Here is a 22,667-nt window from a genome sequence, read left to right on the forward strand (position 1 = left end):
CAACCATCATTGAAATTTCGCAATGAAACAAAACCAACCATCTTTGAAATCTTGTAAAGGAACAAAGGAACAAAACCGACAATCATTGCGATCTCATAATGGAACGAAATCGACCATCTTTGAAATGTCGTAATGGAACAAAACAGGCTGTCACTGAAATCTCATAAAGGAACATAACCATCCATCATTGAAATCTCATAAACGAGCAAAACTGACTGTCATTGAGATCTCGTAATGAAAAGAAACCAAATGTCATTGAAATCTCGTAAAAGCACAAAGAAACAAAACCGACCGTCGTTGAAATCTCATAATGGAGCAAAGCTGATCATCATTAAAATCTCGTAACGGAAAAAAACTGTCATTGAAATCTTGTAACCAAATAAAACCAACACCAAAAACCAACCGTCATTAGGCCTAACATCTTGTAATGAAACAAAACCGACCGTCATTTAAATCTTGTAATGAAACTGACTGCTATTGAGTGTTAATACTTTGTAAAATTGTATACCATTCTTAAAAAATGTTAATCAATTATTTAACCAATGTTATCTAATGTTTCATTAGATAACACTGGTTAACTAAATGAGTTAAAATAAAGCAACAATGAACAATACTTGTGCAACATTTTTATGTTAATCTTAAGTTCAACAATTACAAATTCATGTTTAAAATCAATTGGTGTACTTATTAACATGAGTTAATGCTCTGTGAACAAACAACAAACAGAAGAAAAAACAACGAACAGTCATGCTATTATTAACTAACATTTGTAAAGATGAATAATAAAAACTGTATCAAATGTATTGCTCATTGTTTATGTTAGTTACTTTACATAAACTAATGTTAACAAATGAGACTTTAAAGGGTTACTTCACTCAAAAATGAAATTGTCATTTATTACTCACTCTCATGTTGTTCCAAACCCATAAGACCTTCGTTCATCTTCAGAACACAAATTAAGATATTTTAGATGAAATCCGAGGTTATCTGATCCACACATAGGCAGCAACGTCATTGCACCTTTTGAGGTCCAGAAAGGTAGTTGAAAACATGGTTTAAAAAGTCAATGTGACTGCAGTGGTTCAACCTTAATTTTATAAAGCGACGAGAATACTTTTTGTGTGCAAAAACAAAACAAAAATAACAACTTTATTCAACAAATTCATCTGTCCCCTGTCATTCTGCTACGTTATTTTCATTGCAGATCTTCAGTGTTTACATCCGAATGTGGGCTTCTGCGTCAGCATCGCACACATACGTCATGCTGCTCACATTAAGGTTAAACCACTGTAGTCACGTTGACTATTTTAACCATGTGTTTAACTACCTTTCTAGACCTCAAAAGGTGCACTGACGTTGCTGCCTATGTGTGGATCAGATACCCTTGGATTTCATCAGAAATATCTTAATTTGTGTTCTGAAGATGAACGAAGGTCTTAAGGGTTTGGAACGACATGAGGGTGAGTAATTAATGACAGAAATTTCATTTTTGGGTGAACTAACCCTTTAAAGTGTTACCAAAAGAAAGGTTACCTTAAAAGAGAAATGACCTAAATGTTGCTGTGGCATCGCTGAATGTGTGTATAGTTGCTCCGTAGTCCTCCCTAGCATCTCTGGATCAATGACATACAGTATTACTAAATTACAACCAGTTTTGATATATAGTGTATTGTGTAAATCTGCGTATCTATTTATGTTTACCAAAAAATCCAGCTCTTGGCAAGGTGTCAAGACCTTTCCATGTCTGTGATGGCTCGGGTGCTGAAAATAGTATGCAGAATCATATAGTTAATAACACTACTATCTGCTGTTACAGACAAATGACAACAACGTTATAGTTCACAGTAAAAAAATAAATAAAATAAAAATCTTTTTAGATAAATTCTTACTTGTTCTTAGTGAGGTGAGCAGGGCCTGCTGTATGGTGTTGATATTGCCTAAAAAAAAAAAAATTTTTTTGAAAAAGATTTTTGTATCTAACAACACTTTCACACAGTAATTACTTTATCTAATGCATCCATGCATCAGGAATTAAATCTACACTGATCTGAGGTGAATCTCACAAATGAAAATATTCTGAAAGTGTTACTTACTTTTTTATTGTTACTCAATCTTTAATTGTATTAAATTTAATAGATTCATTAATAGACCCATTTGATTGTTTACAAGAAAATACTTAAAATAGCGTATGCTTACCTTCATTGCTAGTTTTTATAGGAACACCCACCTGGAGGGTAAAACAAGGCCAAATTCAATATACACCTTATTGATGATGCATACTATACAGTCGGGCAAGCAGATGAGCCTAGAACATAAATGCAATGCACAGTTTGTTGTTAAGCATTCCAGTTATGTTCTAGGCTCATCTGCTTGCCCAGTTAGTGTGTGGCGTTCATATTCTGGGCTCATCTGCTCACCTGTAAAGTATGCATCATAAATAAGCAGTATAAAGAATTTGATCTTTTAATGTCACTGTTTTATTACTTTAAGGCACAATTCTAGTGTTGTTAGTGATTGAAATACTGCAGCAGGTGCTGTATATGGATCACAAGCGCCCAAAACGTGCATTTTACTCACATGTTTTGTTCACCTTTTTTTGAGACGAGATGTAATATTTGTTGTTTGAAACAGATGGAAAATTGACAGGCCTGTCCTGCAGGTTCTATGGATGTTTTGCCCTCCAGACCTCTGCTCCAGTCGCCTGACTGAAAACTATGAGTCAGAAAATAGCCTGTTGAGTAAAGAAATAAAAGAAAATATAAGAATATAAGAATAATTGCTTTATTTCAACCCTAGCAAAGATTTACATGATTATAATGTTGAGTGCATAACATACACTACCGTTCGTAAGTTTGGGTCTGTAAGATTTTTTTAATGTTTTTGAAAGAATTCACTTACTTTCCAAGGGTACAATCATTGTTTTATCAAAAATACAATATTAACAGTAATATTTAAATTATTACAATTTAAAATAACTAGTATTACAATTTGTAATTTATTCCTGTGATCAAAGCTGAATTTTCAGCATCATTACTCCACTCTTCAGTGTCACATGATCCTTCAGAAATCATTCTGACAGATATGAAAAGAAATGACATCGTATCGTAGTTAATGTTCACAGCACATCTATTATAGTTCTATTATGACTTATTCATACAACAGATGGATATCATAATGCCGTTATCCCACAGAATGATTGTTTCAGTGATTGACTTTAGTGAAATATGAATTTGACATAATGAATTAAGGTGAACTCATTTGAGTCATATGAATGAAACCCTGAAATAACACTAAACAATAAACCAGAGATGAAGGGTTTTCATTTTTAATGCCATCTACAGTGTCAGAAATTAACTTTCCCATATGGGACAAATGATTTTCAGGGGTATTTTTTTTTTTTTACCTTTATATAGAATTTCTTTCCTAAACTTATTAAATATGCGTGCTATCTATAATGTTAAATTCTTAAATTTAGTCAAATAAACTAGAATAATATGACACTATAGGTTATCAATCAGTATCAACCAACTGCATGATGCTTTCAGATGTAGCTATTTACAGTAAATACATTTACACATTAATTACAACTGTATAAAATAATGAGATTAATATTTTAAACAACGATTTTATTCAGAAATATGAAATGACAAAATGAAATGATACTTGGATTATGAAAGTAATATCGCCACTAGGTGGCGGTAAGTCATTGTGTTAAGGAAGGAGTCATTTATTCATTTGTCGATTCGTTCAAAACGCTGATTCATTCAGGAATGAAATCAAGTGGCTGTCTATATTAATTGGTTATTGAATCATCTACATTAATGGGTCGTTCAAAGACTTATTCATTCAGGAATGAAACAACTCTGTTGCCTTACTGCGAGTCAGTCACACAACGGTTCTGTGACTTTATTTGCTTTGGAAGTTTAGTTGAAAATAGAAAATAGAGAAAATAACCGTTCGGTATGCCATCAGTTAGCCGGCCAATACTTAATATTAATTAAATAATCTCAGCGTATTGCCTAAAACAAAAGTTATGACATCTGTGTATGATGACTTAAATTGATACTGATATTTTAAATTGATACAAAATTGATATTTTGATAGGTGGTCAGCAATAATAAAACAGTCAGTGTGCCAAAAGTGTTGGCTATTATGAAAAGACAAACATTGAAGGATAATCCACTTCTTACCTCCGAGACTGTGTTATGATCTATATGACCTTATTATTTTTGTGAGTATTAGGCTTATCATTATTGATTATCACTGTTGTGCTATGATATTGTAATATTTACCATTATATAATCAGATAAGAATAGAAAAGTTTATGAAAGTGTCATTCCAAAATACAATAGCAAAATATATAAATATGTATAGTATTTTTATGTTACAGTTATCACTTTACATGGACCCATCGTGCGAGCTGTCTCTTTAATACTGCGTGGTTTATATACATGTTGTTGCTGATTGGGCTAACATTTTTGACACACCCACCAAACAAGATAACGGCTCTGGAGAAAACGTATCTCAAACCTGTTGCACACCATTTCCAGGAAACATGTCGTTCAACCCGGAAACCGTAGCAAAACGTTGCGCACCGGTTTGAGCTTGAACGTGCCCCTGATGACAGCACCGTTTAATGTTTGGTTGACCAATCAGCGGAAAGGGGTGTTTCATTTACGCCTACATGTAGAGATCAAATATTCAAGTTATTAATTTTCTACCCCTGAACGAAAAACAAACAAAAAAAAAAGCCGAATTCTTGTTTTTTGTTTTGTTTGAAAAAAATGAAAAACGAAAAAGGTGCCGTTTTTTCATTTTCCGATTTCAATATTAAATCAAAAAACGAATGACCAAAAGATACACGGACCGTGGTTTCTCGGTTTGATAGATTTGAGCAACCATAAACGACGCAAAACATAGGAATTTTGAGTTTGTGATAGGATATAGAAAAATCACTCCTTGCCCTCCAGCCGCATTTCGCATGCAGCAATGACGTCATGTGCAAACAACCTATTTGTGTTTACGTCACTCAAATAGAGCGCTTACCAAGCTATGGAGAAATTGGTAGCCAGGCAACAGACAAGTGACCAGTCCTGAGTGTCGACATCACTTCACGGATTCTACCAGCACGATTGTCTAACCGTGCTGAGAATTCCGGGCCGAGAACGGTTTATAGGCCTAATCGTGCCGTGCCGTACCAGGCTCCAGTGGAAACACAACTGGAATCGTTTCTTACCATTCTAAGAACCTTTCGGCCTGACGGTGGAAAAGCGGCTAAAAGAACAAGACCGACCGTCATTGAAATCTCATAACGGGCCAAAACCAACCATCACTGAAATCTTGTAACGAAACGAAACCGACCGTCCTTGAAATCTTGTAACTGAACAAAACTGACCATCATTGAAATCTCGTAATTAAACAAAACCGATAGTTTGAATCCTGGATGGCTGCTGCTCCTCCAGGACAGGTTTGAGAACCACTGCTCTAGATCTCAGCATCCACACTTATTTCAAACCAGTATGACTTTATTTCTTTCATACAAAACTTCTTAATGAGAATTAACAGAGGTTTAGATGTTGATGTTTTATTGAACATAATCAAGTTTGAAGTCACCGTTATGGAGGTGAGCATTTGCTGTAGATGGGCTCTTGATTCTTGACATTTTAACCTTAGATTTTCTCTTGTTGCTGTAACTGTGTTTCAAAACTAGCTTATTACAGCAAAAATTGCAAGAGAAATTCTGATCAGATGAATTTGGTTATTTAATGATGGTGATTTAATCATCATGGTGTGTCCTGGTTGACTGATTCTCTCCAGAGTCTAAATTCTGACTGTTAGTTTTGCATTATTTGTGTCTCTTTTGTGACAGTCAAATGTTCTGATTTTAAAATTCATTATACAGAGTTTTGAGCAGTGTACTTCAGACTTCCACAGACTTAATGAATCAGCGTATGAACCTCAACAATGGTGACAAAAAACATTTTTTTTTTATTTTGTAACTTTAGTAGCTTATTTTGTGTTGCTCAGAGTTAATCTGTTTATCTGAAAATTTTGTCACCATTGTTGAAGTTCATACGCTGAATCTTGATGTCTGTGTTAGTCTACATGACCCTGTTTGAATAATTTCTGCATAATGACTTAAGAACTTTCAAATTATAGAAACAGAGCAGAATTTTATGCGGTATTATAATAACATGAAAGAAATACTATATAGATCAGTGAACCAAGTCACTGCATGATGGTGATATCAATAAGCAATCAAGTTCATCTGATTAAATTTTTTTTCCACAATTTTTGTTATAACAAATGCACTTTATAACAATTACAGAAAAAGTAAAGTTAAAATGTCAAGGATCAAGAGCCCAAATAAAGCAATCGCTTACCTCTATAATGGTGACTTCAAACTTCTTAAAAGAAGAACGTCTCTTAAAAGACCGTCTCGGAACGTACTAGGCAACATCCAGTGGGGATATTCTGAAAACATTTTGGCAACGTAAAATTTCTAACGGGGTACATACAGTACATCCAGGACATTTACGTGCTGTGCGCACCTAAAGGGCTGACAGAAACCTTTTTCACTGATGCCATTTTCGCTCACCCGCGATGCTGAGCAAACGAGGATGGGAAGCACAGAGATAAAGTGTTTTATATTTGATTTACAGTATTAAGGTTTTTGTTTTAGGTTGGTATATGTGCTGTGTGTGCGCGCCTAAACTTTCCTCAGAGATATATTCTTTGACCCGTGGTGCGGAGCAGACGAGAGAAAACTCTTTTACAAGGAAATACCTACAGTAAGTGTTTTATTATTATTAAACACTTTATTTATTCAACACATTATTATCTCATTAACCATTTAATGTATTGATTTATAACGACATGCTGTGCGCATTTAAACGAGCCAAAACTTTACTCTCTAGACGACATTTCCTATGACTCGCCATGTGGTGCAGACACGGGCTACTTCTCAATATCCCTCCTCGTTTCCTCGCTCCTCCGTCCTCCATCCTATGACCCGGAAACCGATTGAACTCAGCCATCTTGAAGGACATCTCAGTTCTCTAATTACACCACGAGGAGGCGAGGAACGAGGAGTGAGAAAGCTTCCTGAGGAGTCATGAGCGAGGATACACAGGGCAAAATTAGCTGTATAGACCAAAACCACAATTTGATCCAGGCTGTAAACATGTTTTTTTCTGCTGTAAAGTTGGGCATTTTAACATGGGACTCAATGAGATTCTGCTTTCTTTTGGAGCCTGTCCCTAGCGGCCAGTCGATGAATCGCAGTTTAAGTCACTTCCTTATTGGCTTCAAGAGAAACTGGGGGAGATTGCTGCTTGGCTGAACCCACAAGTTTGCGAGCTACGCAGAGGACTTCACCCGGCAATCAAAGCGCCGTTACGTCACGAAAGTGCGGACTCAGAGGAAGACCTTGAGGGTTTAGGGTGCCATTGGGGATTCAGCCACAGATGTATCCTTTGCGGAAGTCTTTCTCGTCAAAAAACCTGACGCACGTATAAATTCTAAAAATATAGAAGATATATTAAAATATATCTGTCACAATAATTTAAATGTATGCTTTACTTTTGCAGTTTAAATAAACTTTACATCTCATATTTCAACGGGGCATTTGCTTTATTAATATTTATTATAATTTTTTAAAATAACCAAACTTTAACAACATATGGGTAGATCCCTGCTGATGACGCTTTGAAGTGATGCTAAAGGGAGCGAGGATCTATCATTTCACTTCATTCAATTCCTCTGTCCTCGGAGGCTATTCAATGTCCTTAAACTTGTTCGAAAAAAAAAAAAGCGTTTTGCATGAATAACTATATTGCATATTCATTATATTTTTCATTTTTAATCAAGTGTATACAAACTAGTTGTCAATTTTTTACTTGACTAAGTGCTAGCTGACAGAATATATCCCAGTATAGTTTACAGCATTAGTTGAGAGATTATTTTTCCTTGAAAAATGATCATGTACTTTACATAATATTTATCCAAATGAATCTAATTGAATCTAGATCAGAATCAAATGAGACCCTTATGAACTGAAATCGAATCAAATTGTGAAATGTGTCAAATACTCAGCCCTAATTAAAACACAGTATAGTCATTGTACCATGAAAACATTGCAACATGATGTCTATAAACCTAATGAAATTTTATTTTTAGGATCATATTGCTCCTCGACAAAAAACTAAACTGGTTTATGGACTGGACGAAACTACATCTCACTTCATTGCATGGTCTCTCTCGCAGATCGCCATCAGATACAGGAAAGTGTCATGAAAATCCTTGAAAATGATTAAATGTCAGTTTGAATTGATACAGGTAAAATGAGTAACTATTAATATACCTGTGGTTTTTAATGTTGCTGTTTTCATTGCTTTTTTTTGCATTTGAATAATGCAACATATTGGTTCAGTGAACTTCAGTAAACGTTTTTTTTTTTTTTTTTTACTGGGCCTTTTTTTAAGTCAGGTGCGAATTTTTAAGTCAGGGGAATATCACACAATGCAGAGTGAGAGAGAGATGCACAAAGCTGCATGATTAATCTTTAAAAGACTGCGTTCTCAATTTCATCACCCACATGATCTAATTTCTAAATGACAACAATTCGCCCGTGTATATTAAACTTTTGACAAAAATAAAATCGTGACATTCAAATATGCGTTCGCGCTGCTGTTGATCTAGAGGGAATTTCATGTTTAGATATAAACAGCTTCACAAACGGTCTTTTCAACCACACAGTATCATTATTTCTGTGTTACAAATATTCCAATTATTACAGAAGTATACAAAAGTTTATTATTCGCTGATATCTATGTTACCGATGAAAATATAATAAATCATCTTTTGAAAGTAACTTGGTGCTTCAAATAACGACTGTATTGATTGCATTGTTACGCCACTAGGTGGCAACAAATTACTGTTAAAAATGTATCTATCACCAAATCATTCTTTCAGAAACAAGTGAAGTCCATATGAATCCAACTTACAAGGTTTCACCTGTCTGGATCTTACATGTGTGTTCAAGCATCTAATTTGTGTTGAATTTGTGGTAACACTTTATAATAAGGTTCATTTGTTAACATTAGTTAATGTATTAACTAACATGAACTAACCACGAGCAATACATTTGAGAAAGACGCTTGAAAAGAGGACAGAATATTGCATGGTTAATTTGTACATCATTGTAATGTTCAATCATTGTTTAACACTTATGGCACTTTTTTCCAAGTCTTCATTTGTCTTTTTTTTTTTTTTTTTTTTTTTTAAATATCGCAAGGTATTATCATACCGTGAGATTTTGATATTGTTACATCCCTAGAATATAGTAATGCATTCATTACTGATTAAAGCAGCTTTGCAGCTAACTAAAGTGAAGTTTTCATGACTATAAAATATAAGTTCAGATAACTAAAGTAATGTTTTCATGATTACTAAGTTTAATCAGTTCAGATCACTTTACTAATTTGTCAGAAACTTATCCAAATAAGTAAAACTTAACAAAATATATTGAGTTAAGTCAACAAAAGATTTTTTACAGTGCAGAGACGCGCACACACACACACAATATAATATAATTTCAATAACAACAGTAAAAGAGAATGATGGGTATATTTTAAAATATATCTGTAGGATTTAACAGTTTAATTAAACTGCAGCCAAAAACACCATAAACACACATTTACAGATAAGAAAACTCACACCCACATATTGTAAGAATAGTTTTAATTCAAAACATTAAAAAAAAACTTTTTTTTTTTTTTAGATATACCATAACTTTACAGATAAAACATTTCTGTTAGGTTATATACCCTTTTTTTAAAGAATCATTGCAAAGCATAGTGATGCAGGCGACCAGGGTGACGTACTCCTGGAAGTCCACAGCGCCATCAGCGTTTGCATCCAGATCCTTAAATATCTTGTCCAGAGCTGCCTTGTCTTGGCTTTTCTTTAATAAGCACAACACACACAAAAGCATAATCAGAGACACAATCAGTACAGTGAAGAATCACACGGCCCATATTTATTAGATCAAAATATATTCATTATGAGAATGAATACAAAAGAATTAACCGTATTATTTATTTTTATTTTAAAAATTAATTTAATTATAAACAAGCTATTTTAATACCTAATTTTTAAACAACATTTTTAACAAAAATGTCATAATGAGAAGAGAAATTGTATTTGAAATGGTCAATGTATGAAACAAATCAGCAATGACTCTCACCCCAAATACATCTAGCTCTGCAGTGAGCAGGTCCTTGAGCTCGCCTTTACTCAGGGTTAATTTGTCTCCCTCCTTTCCTGAGTATTTGTGAAAAGTGGCAATCAGCAGAGCCATTGCTTTCTGAATGTCTGTGAAATTAGAATAAAATAGGTGTGTCATTATTAATAATAATCAAACAAAGGCTATGTGTCCACAACATCCAAAATTATTAGTAGTGGAGATGTCAGAAATACACATGAAATGTCACGCCCAGCAACAGCATAACACACGGAACAGTCGAACATAAGGCATGGAAGAAGGAGGAGAGAAGGGATGGACCTGTACTTGTCTGAAGAGTGGGAGTTTTCAGAAAAGTAGGGATTAAAAACGACAGTTTTAATTACAGCCAACACCCTGAACATACCGTTTAATTAAAGCAGAAATAAAAGCAAGAAAGAAAGAACTCTTCCCAACACACAGACTCTTAAACTGTTGTGTTAAAACTGACAAAAGACATATATACCAAATAATTAATGGTTGAAAAACATTATAACAGATATGTAAACTGAACTAGCCTTCAATTCAATATCAGAAAGTGAAGGCTGCAAGAATGCTTAACCCATCAAATACAGCAGTAGTGCAGCAGTGCGCTACATTCCCGTGCAGAACATTAGTTCACTTTAAGCAGATAGTAAAACAGTAAGTTAAAAAATATAAAGTCTCTTACCAGACATGGTGTTCTAGAAGTTTACAGCGAGCAAGAAGTGAAAGAAAATGAGCGAGGGAGTGAGGACTGAAGGGACAGACTGAGTGTTATATGCAGTGAAAGGCCACACCCCCCGAATTCACTCCCTCCCACCATCCCAACCCTTCACACACAAACGCACCTACATTCACATCCCTCTCTTGTTTACTATGCCCTCTCTCTCTTATTGTTCATCCCCTTAAACCATTGAAATTCCTGTTTACGTTATTATTGTGTTTGCCAAAAAAATGAAGCAGGTGATCTTGGCATCTCTCGTCCTTGTGAAGTCTCTAACTCACCCGGTTAAACCAGTTCCTAACTGCACACAAAATGCCAAAATTTTATAATTGAGCCTTTGGGCAAATCCATTGTCAATACCTGCCCCTGGACTGTCAGTATAAGATGGGTGTAGCTGAGAACCACTTTAGTGAAACTGCAATCACTGACATAATCTTATTTGGGGCCAAGCACCGAAGGTGCGTAGGCAACTATTGTAATCGTTGGCATTCTTTTTAATTATTATTCTTCTGTTTCTTCTTCTTCTTCTTCTTCTTCTTCTTCTTCTGCTCTGGAAGTCTATGGCAGCCAATAGAACCACTTGCGGGAAAGTTGTGAAATTTGGCACACAGTTAGAGGACAGTCTGATCTGTGTCCATAGCAAATTTGGAGTCTCTAACTCAATCCCTCTAGCGCCACCAGCTGTCCAAATTTGCACTCATGTTTATGTTAATAACTTTTGAACCGAAAGGGTTAGAAGCAAATTTTTTCCTCTGATTCCTTGGGTCAAGACGAATCGATTGCACCCTATGAAGTCATTTTCCGTCATGAAAATTTTTCTGCCATTTTGAATTTTCTGAAAAACCTACTTTTTCGAACTCCTCCTAGGCCGTTACTCCGATTTTCACGAAAATTAAACCAGATCATCTTCAGACCATGCCGACAAAAAGTTATGGAATTCAAGTTAATTTCTCAAACCATTTTCGAAATACACGTGAACAAATTTTACGTAGTGCTTGCGAAAATAGACATAATGCTGTATCTTTGCAACGCTTTATCGTATTCAGACCAAACTTGGTACATCTCATCACAAGCATGACCAGAGGCAACGCGCAGAGTTTCGGCGCAGCGCCACCTACTGGTCCGGAGATACGAAAAATGGATATTTTTCCTTATAATTTCTAATGGGTTTGTCCAAAAATCATAAATTTGGTCTCGTTGGATTTGGGGCATCATGCTGAGTCGAATGATATCCAATTTTCCCATATCTGCCATTTTGGCCATCAGCCATTTTAAATTTTGTGCTAAAATGCTGTATTTTATGAACGCATTAGCGTATCATTACGAAACTCAGTATGGGTCCCTAAAGGAGCCTGAGAAGTTTCGGACCAGCGCCACCTAGTGGAGAATTGTTTTTTCATATGCTTATAACTTTTGATCTGGTTGACTTATTTTCACGGGAGTCATATCCTTAGAATCCTGAATCCTTCCCGAGTCCAACGATACGAAACATGCTAGGTTTCGACTTACGGTTTGTGCGGCGTGGTGATTGCGCTTAAAAAACGATTGCGAATATCTTCAAAACCGTTAGTCCGATCGAGACCAAACCAGCGAAGGAAACATGGAACCTAAGCTGGTTACATAATGTCACAACCCAAATGTCAAAATTTTGATAGGAAGTGGCAAAAAAATCAAAACAAATTCATCCATGGGTCATTTTTTATGATCTCATACATATAAATGTCTATAACTCCAAAACGAAATGAGATATTTGCACCAAATTTGACACACACACATGTATGGGGTCACCCTGAGGACACACAAAAACATTGGTGGGATTGTGCCTCTTGGTGGCACTATATTTGAACAAAACATGAATGCGAGTTAATTTAGTCACAGCGCCACCTATTGGTCAAAAGTGATAAACTAGTAAATATTTACTATTGACAGTATATATCATTTTTCAGCTCTTTTGCCTACAATGATCATAATAGGTCTTTAATTGCTCACTGTTGCAGTTGGTCTGATGCTCCCAAACATGTTGGCTGGCTTCTTGTGCTGCTTTTGTGCTTGGCCCCGTAATTGCTGCTTGCAGCTATATTTCTAAGTATATCTGATAGTGGTTATGTTGAAACTTCAGTTGTGAAAATCACTTTTAAGGCATACTTGCTTATGCATGCTTATACATGTTTGCTGGTATGCACAAAATGTAAGTAGTCTTTTGCTAAATGAATACAGATGCCATCTGTATTCATCAAAATGGCAATGTCCAAAATTGTTTAATTCTTTAAGACTGGTCATAAGTTTTACATAAAAACATAGATTGGTCTAATTTGAATTGAAACATAAGGCTTATTAGCCCTTGCCTAACTGCTAGTTAGTCAGACTAGTTCTTAAGACATAATGGCTGTGTTTAACTGGCCTAGTGTAATTTTTCACATGTAGCTAAAGGGCATTAATGTAAACCATTATTAGGTAATGAAACCACACACTGTATTTGTCATTAATCAGAAAAAGATGCCCTGAATATACTGCTCTGAGTTGTGTTGCAATCATAATGGAGCTGCTTCAGCAGTCTTAACCAGTCCTGCATGGTTTAAAAGCACAGGATTATAATCTATTATTCTAAGAAATACTCAGAGGCAATAACACAAAGCGACTATATGTCTGCTTATTGCAGTCATTCATTGTTTGTTAGAAAAACTAAAAGCTGCTTATATCTGCACTAAATGTTGAAAAAAAAAATCCTATTTGCATGTTTGCAAGCCTGTCATGCATATCTGATATTGCAGTAATTAATGCGAGGCATGCTATGCCACAAAACAGTGATTTTTTTTTTTTAAATGTTATTTTGTGAAGTCCATTTTACAAGAACATTTTAGATTCTTAGTAGAGATTCAATCTGCATCTTAAAGTGGAATATTTATTTTAAAAAAGTGCTTAAACAATTGTCACTGGGGGCAGTATCCTCAAATGTACATCTTTGTACTTAATCTGCTCCTAAAGTGTGCACATTAGATTCTTAAAGGGACCGTACATCAAAAAATGAAAATTCTGTCATAATTTACTCACCCTCATGTTGTTCCAAAATTGTATGACTTTCTTTCTTCTGCAGAACACAAAAGAAAATATATTTTAATATCTGTCTTTTTTTTTTTTCTAGATACAATGAAAGTCAGTGGGTCCAATTTTGTTTTGGACTTTGGACTTTTTTTTTCAAAATATCTTTACAATATGCAAGGTATCAACACTTTAGGAGTAGATAAGGTACAAATGTGTTTCTTTGTGGGTACTGCCCTAGTAACAAGAAGTTATATCCCTAAAGAGACTATATTTTACTTTTTTTGAAAGTGCAAAACCAAACAAAACTAGTCACAGAAATACTCCATAAGAGGAGAAATCAGGAATGCTGTATAAAATTTTTTTTTTAAAAAGTAAAAATAGCATTCATTCTGATTTGAATGCCAGATGGCACAGTAAAATATGGCCGTGATGCAGAAGGGTGCGCTTATACTAGTTGTACACAAGTTGCAGCTTTTATTAATAGCAATGCACTGCTGTAAAAGCAAGTAATGAAATAGATGGGAACAGAGAGATTAAAGGGAAAAAGGGAGGGACATCACATGTCAAACCAACAGTGAAAGAACATGTGAAAAACATTCAAAAGTACTTGTATTTCAGGACCAGTGACCTATTTAAATGCAGAGCTAAAAATGAGAGAAGTCAGGGAGGGAGAAAAGTAGAAAAAAACAGGGCGGAAGAAATGTAATACGCCATGTGCAGAATTATTAGGCAAGTTGATTTTCTAATCATATTTTTTTTCTCGAAGCACCAATTCCAAACCACATCAATTTTAATAACTACTATTAATTTTGTATTTATTCAATTATAAGTGATATATAATTGTTCATGAAGGCTGGAAATGAAAAACGCCTTATATTCAGGTATGCATAATTATTAGCTTTTACAGGCAAAATTAGCCAAAAAAAGAGATTTAACTCAGACTGAAAAGTCAAAAATTATTAAATGCTCATGAGAAGGATGCAATACTAATGCAATACTAGAAATTGCAAAGTTAAGGCATGACCATTGGACAGTGAAATGCTCATTGGGTCAGCAGGGTCAGACAAAAACAGGTGGAGAACAAAAGACACATGTTAACTGCAAAAGAATTAAGTTGAAGAATTAAGTGTGAGACCATCAGGAACCCTTTAGTCTCCAGCACCACCATTTTCCAGAACTGCAACCTACCTGGAGTCTCCAGAAGTGCAAGGTGTCAGGATCTCAGAGACTAATGCTGGGCACACACTAAAAGATTTTTGAAAACGTATAAGATTTTCAAAATGTGAGAGACCACAAACATGAGGACAAAAAAATCCTAGATTTAACCGTTTTGCTCCTATAGTGTGTGGTGTGCCATATGAGACAAACACAGCACACCACACACAAACAGATTTTCAACAAGAGTCCCGACTGTGAACACGGGAAATCTCGCAAAGTCTCTCGAGACTTCAGAATAAACATGACGGACGATAGGTAGGAAGAAATTGCGTTGATAGTGTTTGGAATGATTTTGGTGTGTTTTACAGGACACGTTGTATAAACACTCGTGCTGTTGCCACAACTTGACAAGCTGATCCTCCATCCCTGCAGCCCAAATCCATTTAACTTTGTGCTGCGCCATGACTGCGTTTGTTATGCTTCCGTCTTCTGTCAGCTCGCTTTCCGATTGGATATTGTTTCGTTTCGCATGATAATCTCCAGAGTGTGCGCGCGTTTGTCCTCGGGGTTCCCCCCACACATCAGGATTTCTGATAGTAAATATTCAACATGTAAATATTCGCGGTCGGGGCGCCTCCGACGTTCTTCCGAGCACATTCAGTCACTCTTAACACACCTCACACGACAGGAAAATCTAATAAGATAATCTGTAGAACCATCAAGATAATCAGGACATTACCTAGGATTGTCGGGAGGGGAGAGATCGGCCCAAAATCAGCCCGGTTATCTTGTAGTGTGTACCCAGCATTAATTAATTATAAGAATCCTAATTAAAGAATACTAATTAATTATAAGAATCCTAATTAATTAATGAGAATCACAAGTGAAGTGTACATGAATACTGTTTTTTTTATAGGCTTTATAGACAGACAGATTGAGAGTGACTCTTGAAGGACCAGCACCGCATCCTCTTGTACCACTGTTTGAAGAATTTATCTTCCTGAAGTCCATCTTGCAGAGATGGACTAAAAATGATCTTCCAAAACTTACTGCCAGATTCTGGAAGTTAAATTCTTTGATTCACAAGGTAGTCAAAGAAAAATTGAAAAAACAGAACAGACTGGAACGTATGCAAGCTACAGCGACAACGGAGGCCTACGTGGACGAGAGATTGTGCTAAGAGGTTAGAAAGTATTAAACAATTTTGTAAAGGGAAAAAATAATAAATCAGCTCCATTGCGGGTTCCAAGTGATCAAGGGCTTAAGACGTTCCAATTCAGCCCACTGCAAAGGTTCCGCCAGTAGTGGGCACTCATGTAATGTAAGCAATGACGTACATCCGAGTCAACGAGACTGAGGGAAGTTAGCGAGGGAAGGGCATTTAAAAAACGAACTGGAACGCAGCCCTAGTCTTTACCGAGTTTTGCAAGTAACTCTGAATTGCGTGCGCCTGAAAGTGTGACGCGTGCAGCAAACAGCCAATCATGGAGAACGTCCAGTTGATTCACTTCTCACGAGAGAGCCGCGCAATTCACGCCTCTTCTGAAGATTAAAAGGGTGGTATAAGATGTAAAATTAGTCTCTGATGTCCCCAGAATGTGTATTTGAAGTTTTAGCTCAAAATACCCTACAGATAATTTTTTATAGCATGTTAAATTTGTCACTTATTGAGGGTGAGCAAAAACGCTCCGTTTTTGTGTGTGTCCCTTTAAATGCAAATGAGCTGCTGCTCTCAAAAGGGGGCGGAGTTTCTCTCAGACGCAGACTCACTGAAAATGTCAGAAACTGTTCAGCCTTTTATGTTCAAAACTGAGTCAGACAATGATGGAGAGATTCAAGAAGAAGTGACAACATTTTGAATGCAATGGGACGCTTCTGAACGGTTAGTTGATGAATTTATGTAGCTAATGTGGAGTTAACTATCTTAAAGTCATTGATTAACATATTCTGTCATGATGATCTATAAATCGCTCGTGTGGGAACTGTTGTAAGATGCTTACAGAGAATATGTTGCATTAAGATAGAACAGGTATAGTTTAGTTTAAATACGGTTGTCATTTTGTCATCTTGCTTTTATGACACGCTATTGCATTTGTGTTATGTTCTGTAATGCAGTAACATGGCCTCACCCCTTTGTTGCGTGTTCTCGGGGGCAGGGTTTATGTAAATTTTAGGGTTAGTGATGTCACCAACCCGGGAAGAAGCTTGTTGTAGTCCCTACCAGCCGTTTGTTGTAGTCCTTAAACAAAGAATTCTTATCTCCGTTTGCATTGAACTTTCAGCACTGTAACTTTGCAGATATGTTTATGCTCAAGCAGCAACATTACACACTAACTAAAGTTAAAAAAGTGAAATCGCAATGAACCACCCCTTTAAAAGATTGTTATGAAAAATATCATGAAATTAAACGCATTTACAAAGCAGGAATAAACATTGCTGCTGCAGTGAAAGTTTGAGAAGGCAACTGCATGAAAATATTTGACTATATCAATGCATGTGAATCAAACAAATAGGCCAAATAATTTATAGCCTATAGCTTCACAAAGAGCTCAAAAGAATACATGTAAGCTTAACCTGTTTTAAAGCTTTATACATTAATGCATGTACTATATTTATTTTAAAAGCAAAGTTTAATATTGTCAATTAATATAATTATATGAATATGTCATATGAATTATACAGAATTTTAATTTATTTAATATAAATATAATAAATAATTAACAGCAAAAGATGAGCAATTTTGTCTCTAAAATTTTTTCACTATAAACTGATTTAATTTGGAGTGAGAGATACAGGGGGAGTGGCTTATTTTATCAGATACAGGTCACTTTACAAGGTAAGGAGATGGTTTTGAACACTGGCTGGTTATGTACTTGCTTAAAAATTAATTTTTGATATTTTTTCTGCTTTCTAAATTTGAGGTTCTGTGAGATTTTGTTTAGGCGCTAATTAATTTCATTTCCAGAACGGAGCATAATGTGTCACCTTTGGTTTGTTTATTGACATGTTTGTAAGGCTTCTTTAAAAAAAAAAAAAAAATGCAAAACACACATCGAGTGGAAAAAAATGTGTCTAAAATATACCAATTTTAGGCACTGTGCACTATTCTTTGTAAATCAGCTTTAAAACAATGTGGTGTGTCTACTTGGTTAATAATACACAAATAATGAAACCGAAATGAATACAACATTTGAATGTTATAACAATAATTTTATTGTTTGTTCTTCAGATCTTTCTAAAGATCTGAACTTGAGATAAAGTTAATTCTTTATGGCTCAGAGTGCCAAAGTAAGCTATTAGTTCAAAGAGCCCTTATAAAGGCCACCGTCCACAAGATGGAGACATTTACATGATAATTTACATTTCATGAGCGGCAGTGAAGATTAATGTTTAGTATATTTAGTAGTTACAACTTGTGTGATCATTGAATTGGGAAACTTATGCTTTTTTACACCAAACGAAGTCTATAAAATCCCCAGAAACACACACAATATAATTTCAACATCATAATAACAACAGTAAAAGAGAATGATCTGAATATGTAAAAAGAGTTTCATGAAATATAATTTTGTTTATAGGAGACTCTAAAATGCTGCTAACTAGTCTATTCACAGTTGTGGACTAAAGCCCTGAGGGATGTTTTTTATAATAAGAACGTGATTTCTTTTTCTCAGCATTTTTCTCATGCACAAGAGCTTTTGATTTTTAATACATCCTGAAAAAAAAACAAAAAAACAAAAACAAAAAAAAACTTGTATTATAATTGTATTATTGAATCTCAAACCTTACACCCATCTCGTCAAGGTTATATAAAGACTTATGCAGTAAAATGTAATAAAGCATAGAAAGATGTCACCGGTTTTTCAGTAAAAGATTATTACTTATTATTAATTTAAAACATTCTAATACTGAAATTTTAATAGAACTGGGACAAATAAAAGAGTCATTGAACACTTGCATAATATTTCTGGAGTTGTAATGCAATTAACATGCCATTTTGAAAAGGAGATAAACAGAAGGGAAAAGCCTACCTCACCCATATAATATAATATAAGCTCACTAATCTTCCATTATTGATCAAATTGCCTTAGCATTGTTTACAACTATGAAAGGTAGTGACCACAAGGAATACAATTACAGAGGGTCACAATCACATTTTTCTACTGAGGCCGTTATAGGGGAGTGGGAGAAAGACATGAGTTTGGCTTCAGCATTCCCTGGCACTGCTCTCAACAGCAGCAGACCACATAGCAGTCAGTTCAGAGGCAGTGGGCTGAGATTCAGGAATGATGCACAAAGACTGGTGGCCAGTTCCACTGACAAGGCTTAAGCCTAGTCCCAGATTAAAATACATGTTTAAGCTGTTTTAACTGAAAGCCACTTGCATTGACATACCTTAAAACATGTCAATGCCATGTTTATCTCAAGATGGTATTGTTTTCACATTTCCTAGGATGTAATTTGACAATTCATTGTATGCTATTATGTTAGCAGTGTCAGTGAAGGTGAATGTTTCGATATGAAAATGAAGCATAGTTTTAATATATCTATAGGATTTAACCGTTTAATTAAACTGCAGCCACAAACACCATAAACACACATTTACTGATAAGAAAACTCACACCCACATATTGTAAGAATACAGTTTTAATTCAAAACATTAAAAACCTTTATTTTATTTTATTTTTTCCAGATGTACCATAACTTTACAGACAAAAACTTTCTGTAAGGACAAAGTTATTTTTTAGTAAAAAAATCATTGCAAAGCATAGTGATGCAGGCGATCAGGGTGACGTACTCCTGGAAGTCCACAGCGCCATCAGCGTTTGCATCCAGATCCTTAAATATCTTGTCCAGAGCTGCCTTGTCTTGGCTTTTCTTTAATAAGCACAACACACACAAAAGCATAATCAGAGACACAATCAGTACAGTGAAGAATCACACGGCCCATATTTATTAGATCAAAATATATTCATTATGAGAATGAATACAAAAGAATTAACCGTATTATTTATTTTTATTTTAAAAATTAATTTAATTATAAACAAGCTATTTTAATACCTAATTTTTAAACAACATTTTTAACAAAAATGTCATAATGAAAAGAGAAATTGTATTTGAAATGGTCAATGTATGAAACAAATCAGCAATGACTCTCACCCCTAATAGATCTCCTAGCTCTGCATTGAGCAGGTCCTTGAGCTCGCCTTTACTCAGGGTTAATTTGTCTCCCTCCTTTCCTGAGTATTTGTGAAAAGCTGCAACCAGCAGAGCCATTGCTTTCTGAATGTCTGTGAAATTAGAATAAAATAGGTGTGTCATTATTAATAATAATCAAACAAAGGCTATGTGTCCACAACATCCAAAATTATTAGTAGTGGAGATGTCAGAAATACACATGAAATGTCACGCCCAGCAACAGCATAACACACGGAACAGTCGAACATAAGGCATGGAAGAAGGAGGAGAGAAGGGATGGACCTGTACTTGTCTGAAGCGTGGGAGTTTTCAGAAAAGGAGGGATTAAAAACGACAGTTTTAATTACAGCCAACACCCTGAACATACCGTTTAATTAAAGCAGAAGTAAAAGAAAGAAAGAAAGAACTCTTCCCAACACACAGACTCTTAAACTGTTGTGTTAAAACTGACAAAAGACATATATACCAAATAATGGTTGAAAAACATTATAACAGATATGTAAACTGAACTAGCCTTCAATTCAATATCAGAAAGTGAAGGCTGCAAGAATGCTTAACCCATCAAATACAGCAGTAGTGCAGCAGTGCGCTACATTCCCGTGCAGAACATTAGTTCACTTTAAGCAGATAGTAAAACAGTAAGTTAAAAAATATAAAGTCTCTTACCAGACATGGTGTTCTAGAAGTTTACAGCGAGCAAGAAGTGAAAGAAAATGAGCGAGGGAGTGAGGACTGAAGGGACAGACTGAGTGTTATATGCAGTGAAAGGCCACACCCCCCGAATTCACTCCCTCCCACCATCCCAACCCTTCACACACAAACGCACCTACATTCACATCCCTCTCTTGTTTACTATGCCCTCTCTCTCTCTTATTGTTCATCCCCTTAAACCATTGAAACTCCTGTTTACTTAATTATTGTGTTTACAAAAAAATGAAGCAGATGGGCTTGGCATCTCTCGTCCTTGTGAAGTCTCTAACTGACCCGGTTAAACCAGCTCCTAACTGCACACAAACAGCCAAAACCTTATACTTGAGCCTTTGGGCAAATCCATTGTCAATACCTGCCCCTGACTGTCAGTATAAGATGGGTGTAGCTGAGAACCACTTTAGTGAAACTGCAATCACTGACATAATCTTATTCTAAGTATATCTGATAGTGGTTATGTTGAAACTTCAGTTGTGAAAATCACTTTTAAGGCATACTTGCTTATGCGTGCTTTTGTATGTTTGCTGTTATACAAAAGTGCTCAAGTTGAATGAAAATGTAAAGTAGTCTTTTGCTAAATGAAAAAGATGCCATCTGTATTCATCAAAATGGCAATGTCCAAAATTGTTTAATTCTTTAAGACTGGTCATAAGTTTTACATAAAAAGATAGATTGGTCTAATTTGAATCCGAAAAGTAAGGCTTATTAGCCCTTGCCTAACTGCTAGTTAGTCAGACTAGTTCTTAAGACACAGTCTTAACATAACGGTTGTGTTTAACTGGCCTAGTGTAATTTTTCACATGTAGCTAAAGGGCATAAATTGAAACCATTATTAGGTAATGAAACCGCACACTGTATTTGTCATTAATCAGAAAAAGATGCCCTGAATATACTGCTCTGAGTTGTGTTGCAATCATAATGGAGCTGCTCCAGCAGTCTTAACCAGTCCTGCATGGTTTAAAAGCACAGGATTATAATCTATTATTCTAAGAAATGCTCAGAGGCAGTAACACAAAGAGACTATATGTCTGCTTATTGCAGTCATTCATTGTTTGTTAGAAAAACTGAAAAGCTGCTTATATCTGCACTAAATGTTGTGGAAGACCAAAAGAAAAAAAAAAAACCTTTTTGCATTCTTGCGAACCTGTCATGCATTTCTGACATTGCAGTGATTGCTATGCCACAAAACAGTGTTTTTTTTTATTATTTTTTTTATTAATGTTATTTTGTGAAGTCCATTTTGCAAGAGCATTTTAGATTAGAAGAGATTCAATCTGCATCTTAAAGTGGATTTTTTTTTTTTTTTTTTTTTTAATTGTCACTGGGGGTAGTATCCTGAAATGTACACTTTCGTACCTAATCTGCTCCTAAAGTGTGCACATTAGATTCTTAAAGGGACAGTACATCCAAAAATGAAAATTCTGTCATAATTTACTCACCTTCATGTTGTTCCAAAATTGTATGACTTTCTTTCTTCTGCAGAACACAAAAGAAAATATATTTTACTATTTTTTTTTTCTTTTTTTCTACATACAATGAAAGTCAGTAGGTCGAATGTTGTTTTGGACTTTC

General features: G+C 35.3%; 1 protein-coding gene and 1 long non-coding RNA gene across 4 annotated transcripts; one reads left to right on the plus strand and one right to left on the minus strand.

The window, feature by feature from the left end:
- Positions 1 to 4,669: 4,669 nt before the first annotated feature.
- LOC127497948 (uncharacterized) lies at positions 4,670 to 7,613 on the plus strand. Its single transcript, XR_007925712.1, has 2 exons — positions 4,670 to 6,791; positions 6,918 to 7,613. It is a non-coding gene; the product is annotated as an uncharacterized LOC127497948 (long non-coding RNA).
- Positions 7,614 to 9,724: 2,111 nt separating this feature from the next.
- LOC127497944 (ictacalcin-like) lies at positions 9,725 to 21,220 on the minus strand. 3 transcript variants are annotated; one of them, XM_051866788.1, is made up of 3 exons: positions 21,054 to 21,211; positions 10,247 to 10,374; positions 9,725 to 9,964 (listed from the first exon to the last, which is right to left on the minus strand). In XM_051866788.1, the coding sequence occupies exons 1-3, from the start codon at positions 21,058 to 21,060 to the stop codon at positions 9,815 to 9,817; spliced, it is 285 nt and encodes a 94-aa protein (XP_051722748.1). In that variant the 5' UTR covers positions 21,061 to 21,211; the 3' UTR covers positions 9,725 to 9,814. The 3 variants fall into 3 exon arrangements, with proteins under 3 accessions (XP_051722748.1, XP_051722747.1, XP_051722749.1); XM_051866787.1 differs by lacking the exon at positions 21,054 to 21,211 and adding an exon at positions 10,953 to 11,110; XM_051866789.1 differs by lacking the exons at positions 9,725 to 9,964; positions 10,247 to 10,374 and adding exons at positions 19,820 to 20,066; positions 20,349 to 20,479 and having other exon boundaries at positions 21,054 to 21,220.
- Positions 21,221 to 22,667: the final 1,447 nt, after the last annotated feature.

Source organism: Ctenopharyngodon idella, chromosome 16 (genome assembly GCF_019924925.1).
Source record: "Ctenopharyngodon idella isolate HZGC_01 chromosome 16, HZGC01, whole genome shotgun sequence".
Classification (NCBI taxonomy): Eukaryota; Metazoa; Chordata; class Actinopteri; order Cypriniformes; family Xenocyprididae; genus Ctenopharyngodon; species Ctenopharyngodon idella.

What these genes read in the sequence shown, in the direction of transcription:
- LOC127497944 (XM_051866788.1), bottom strand. An exon ending in CAGAGCTAGATGTATTTGGG is followed by an intron (nt 9,965 to 10,246) that starts GTGAGAGTCATT and finishes TGCTTATTAAAG; the next exon opens with AAAAGCCAAGACAAGGCAGC.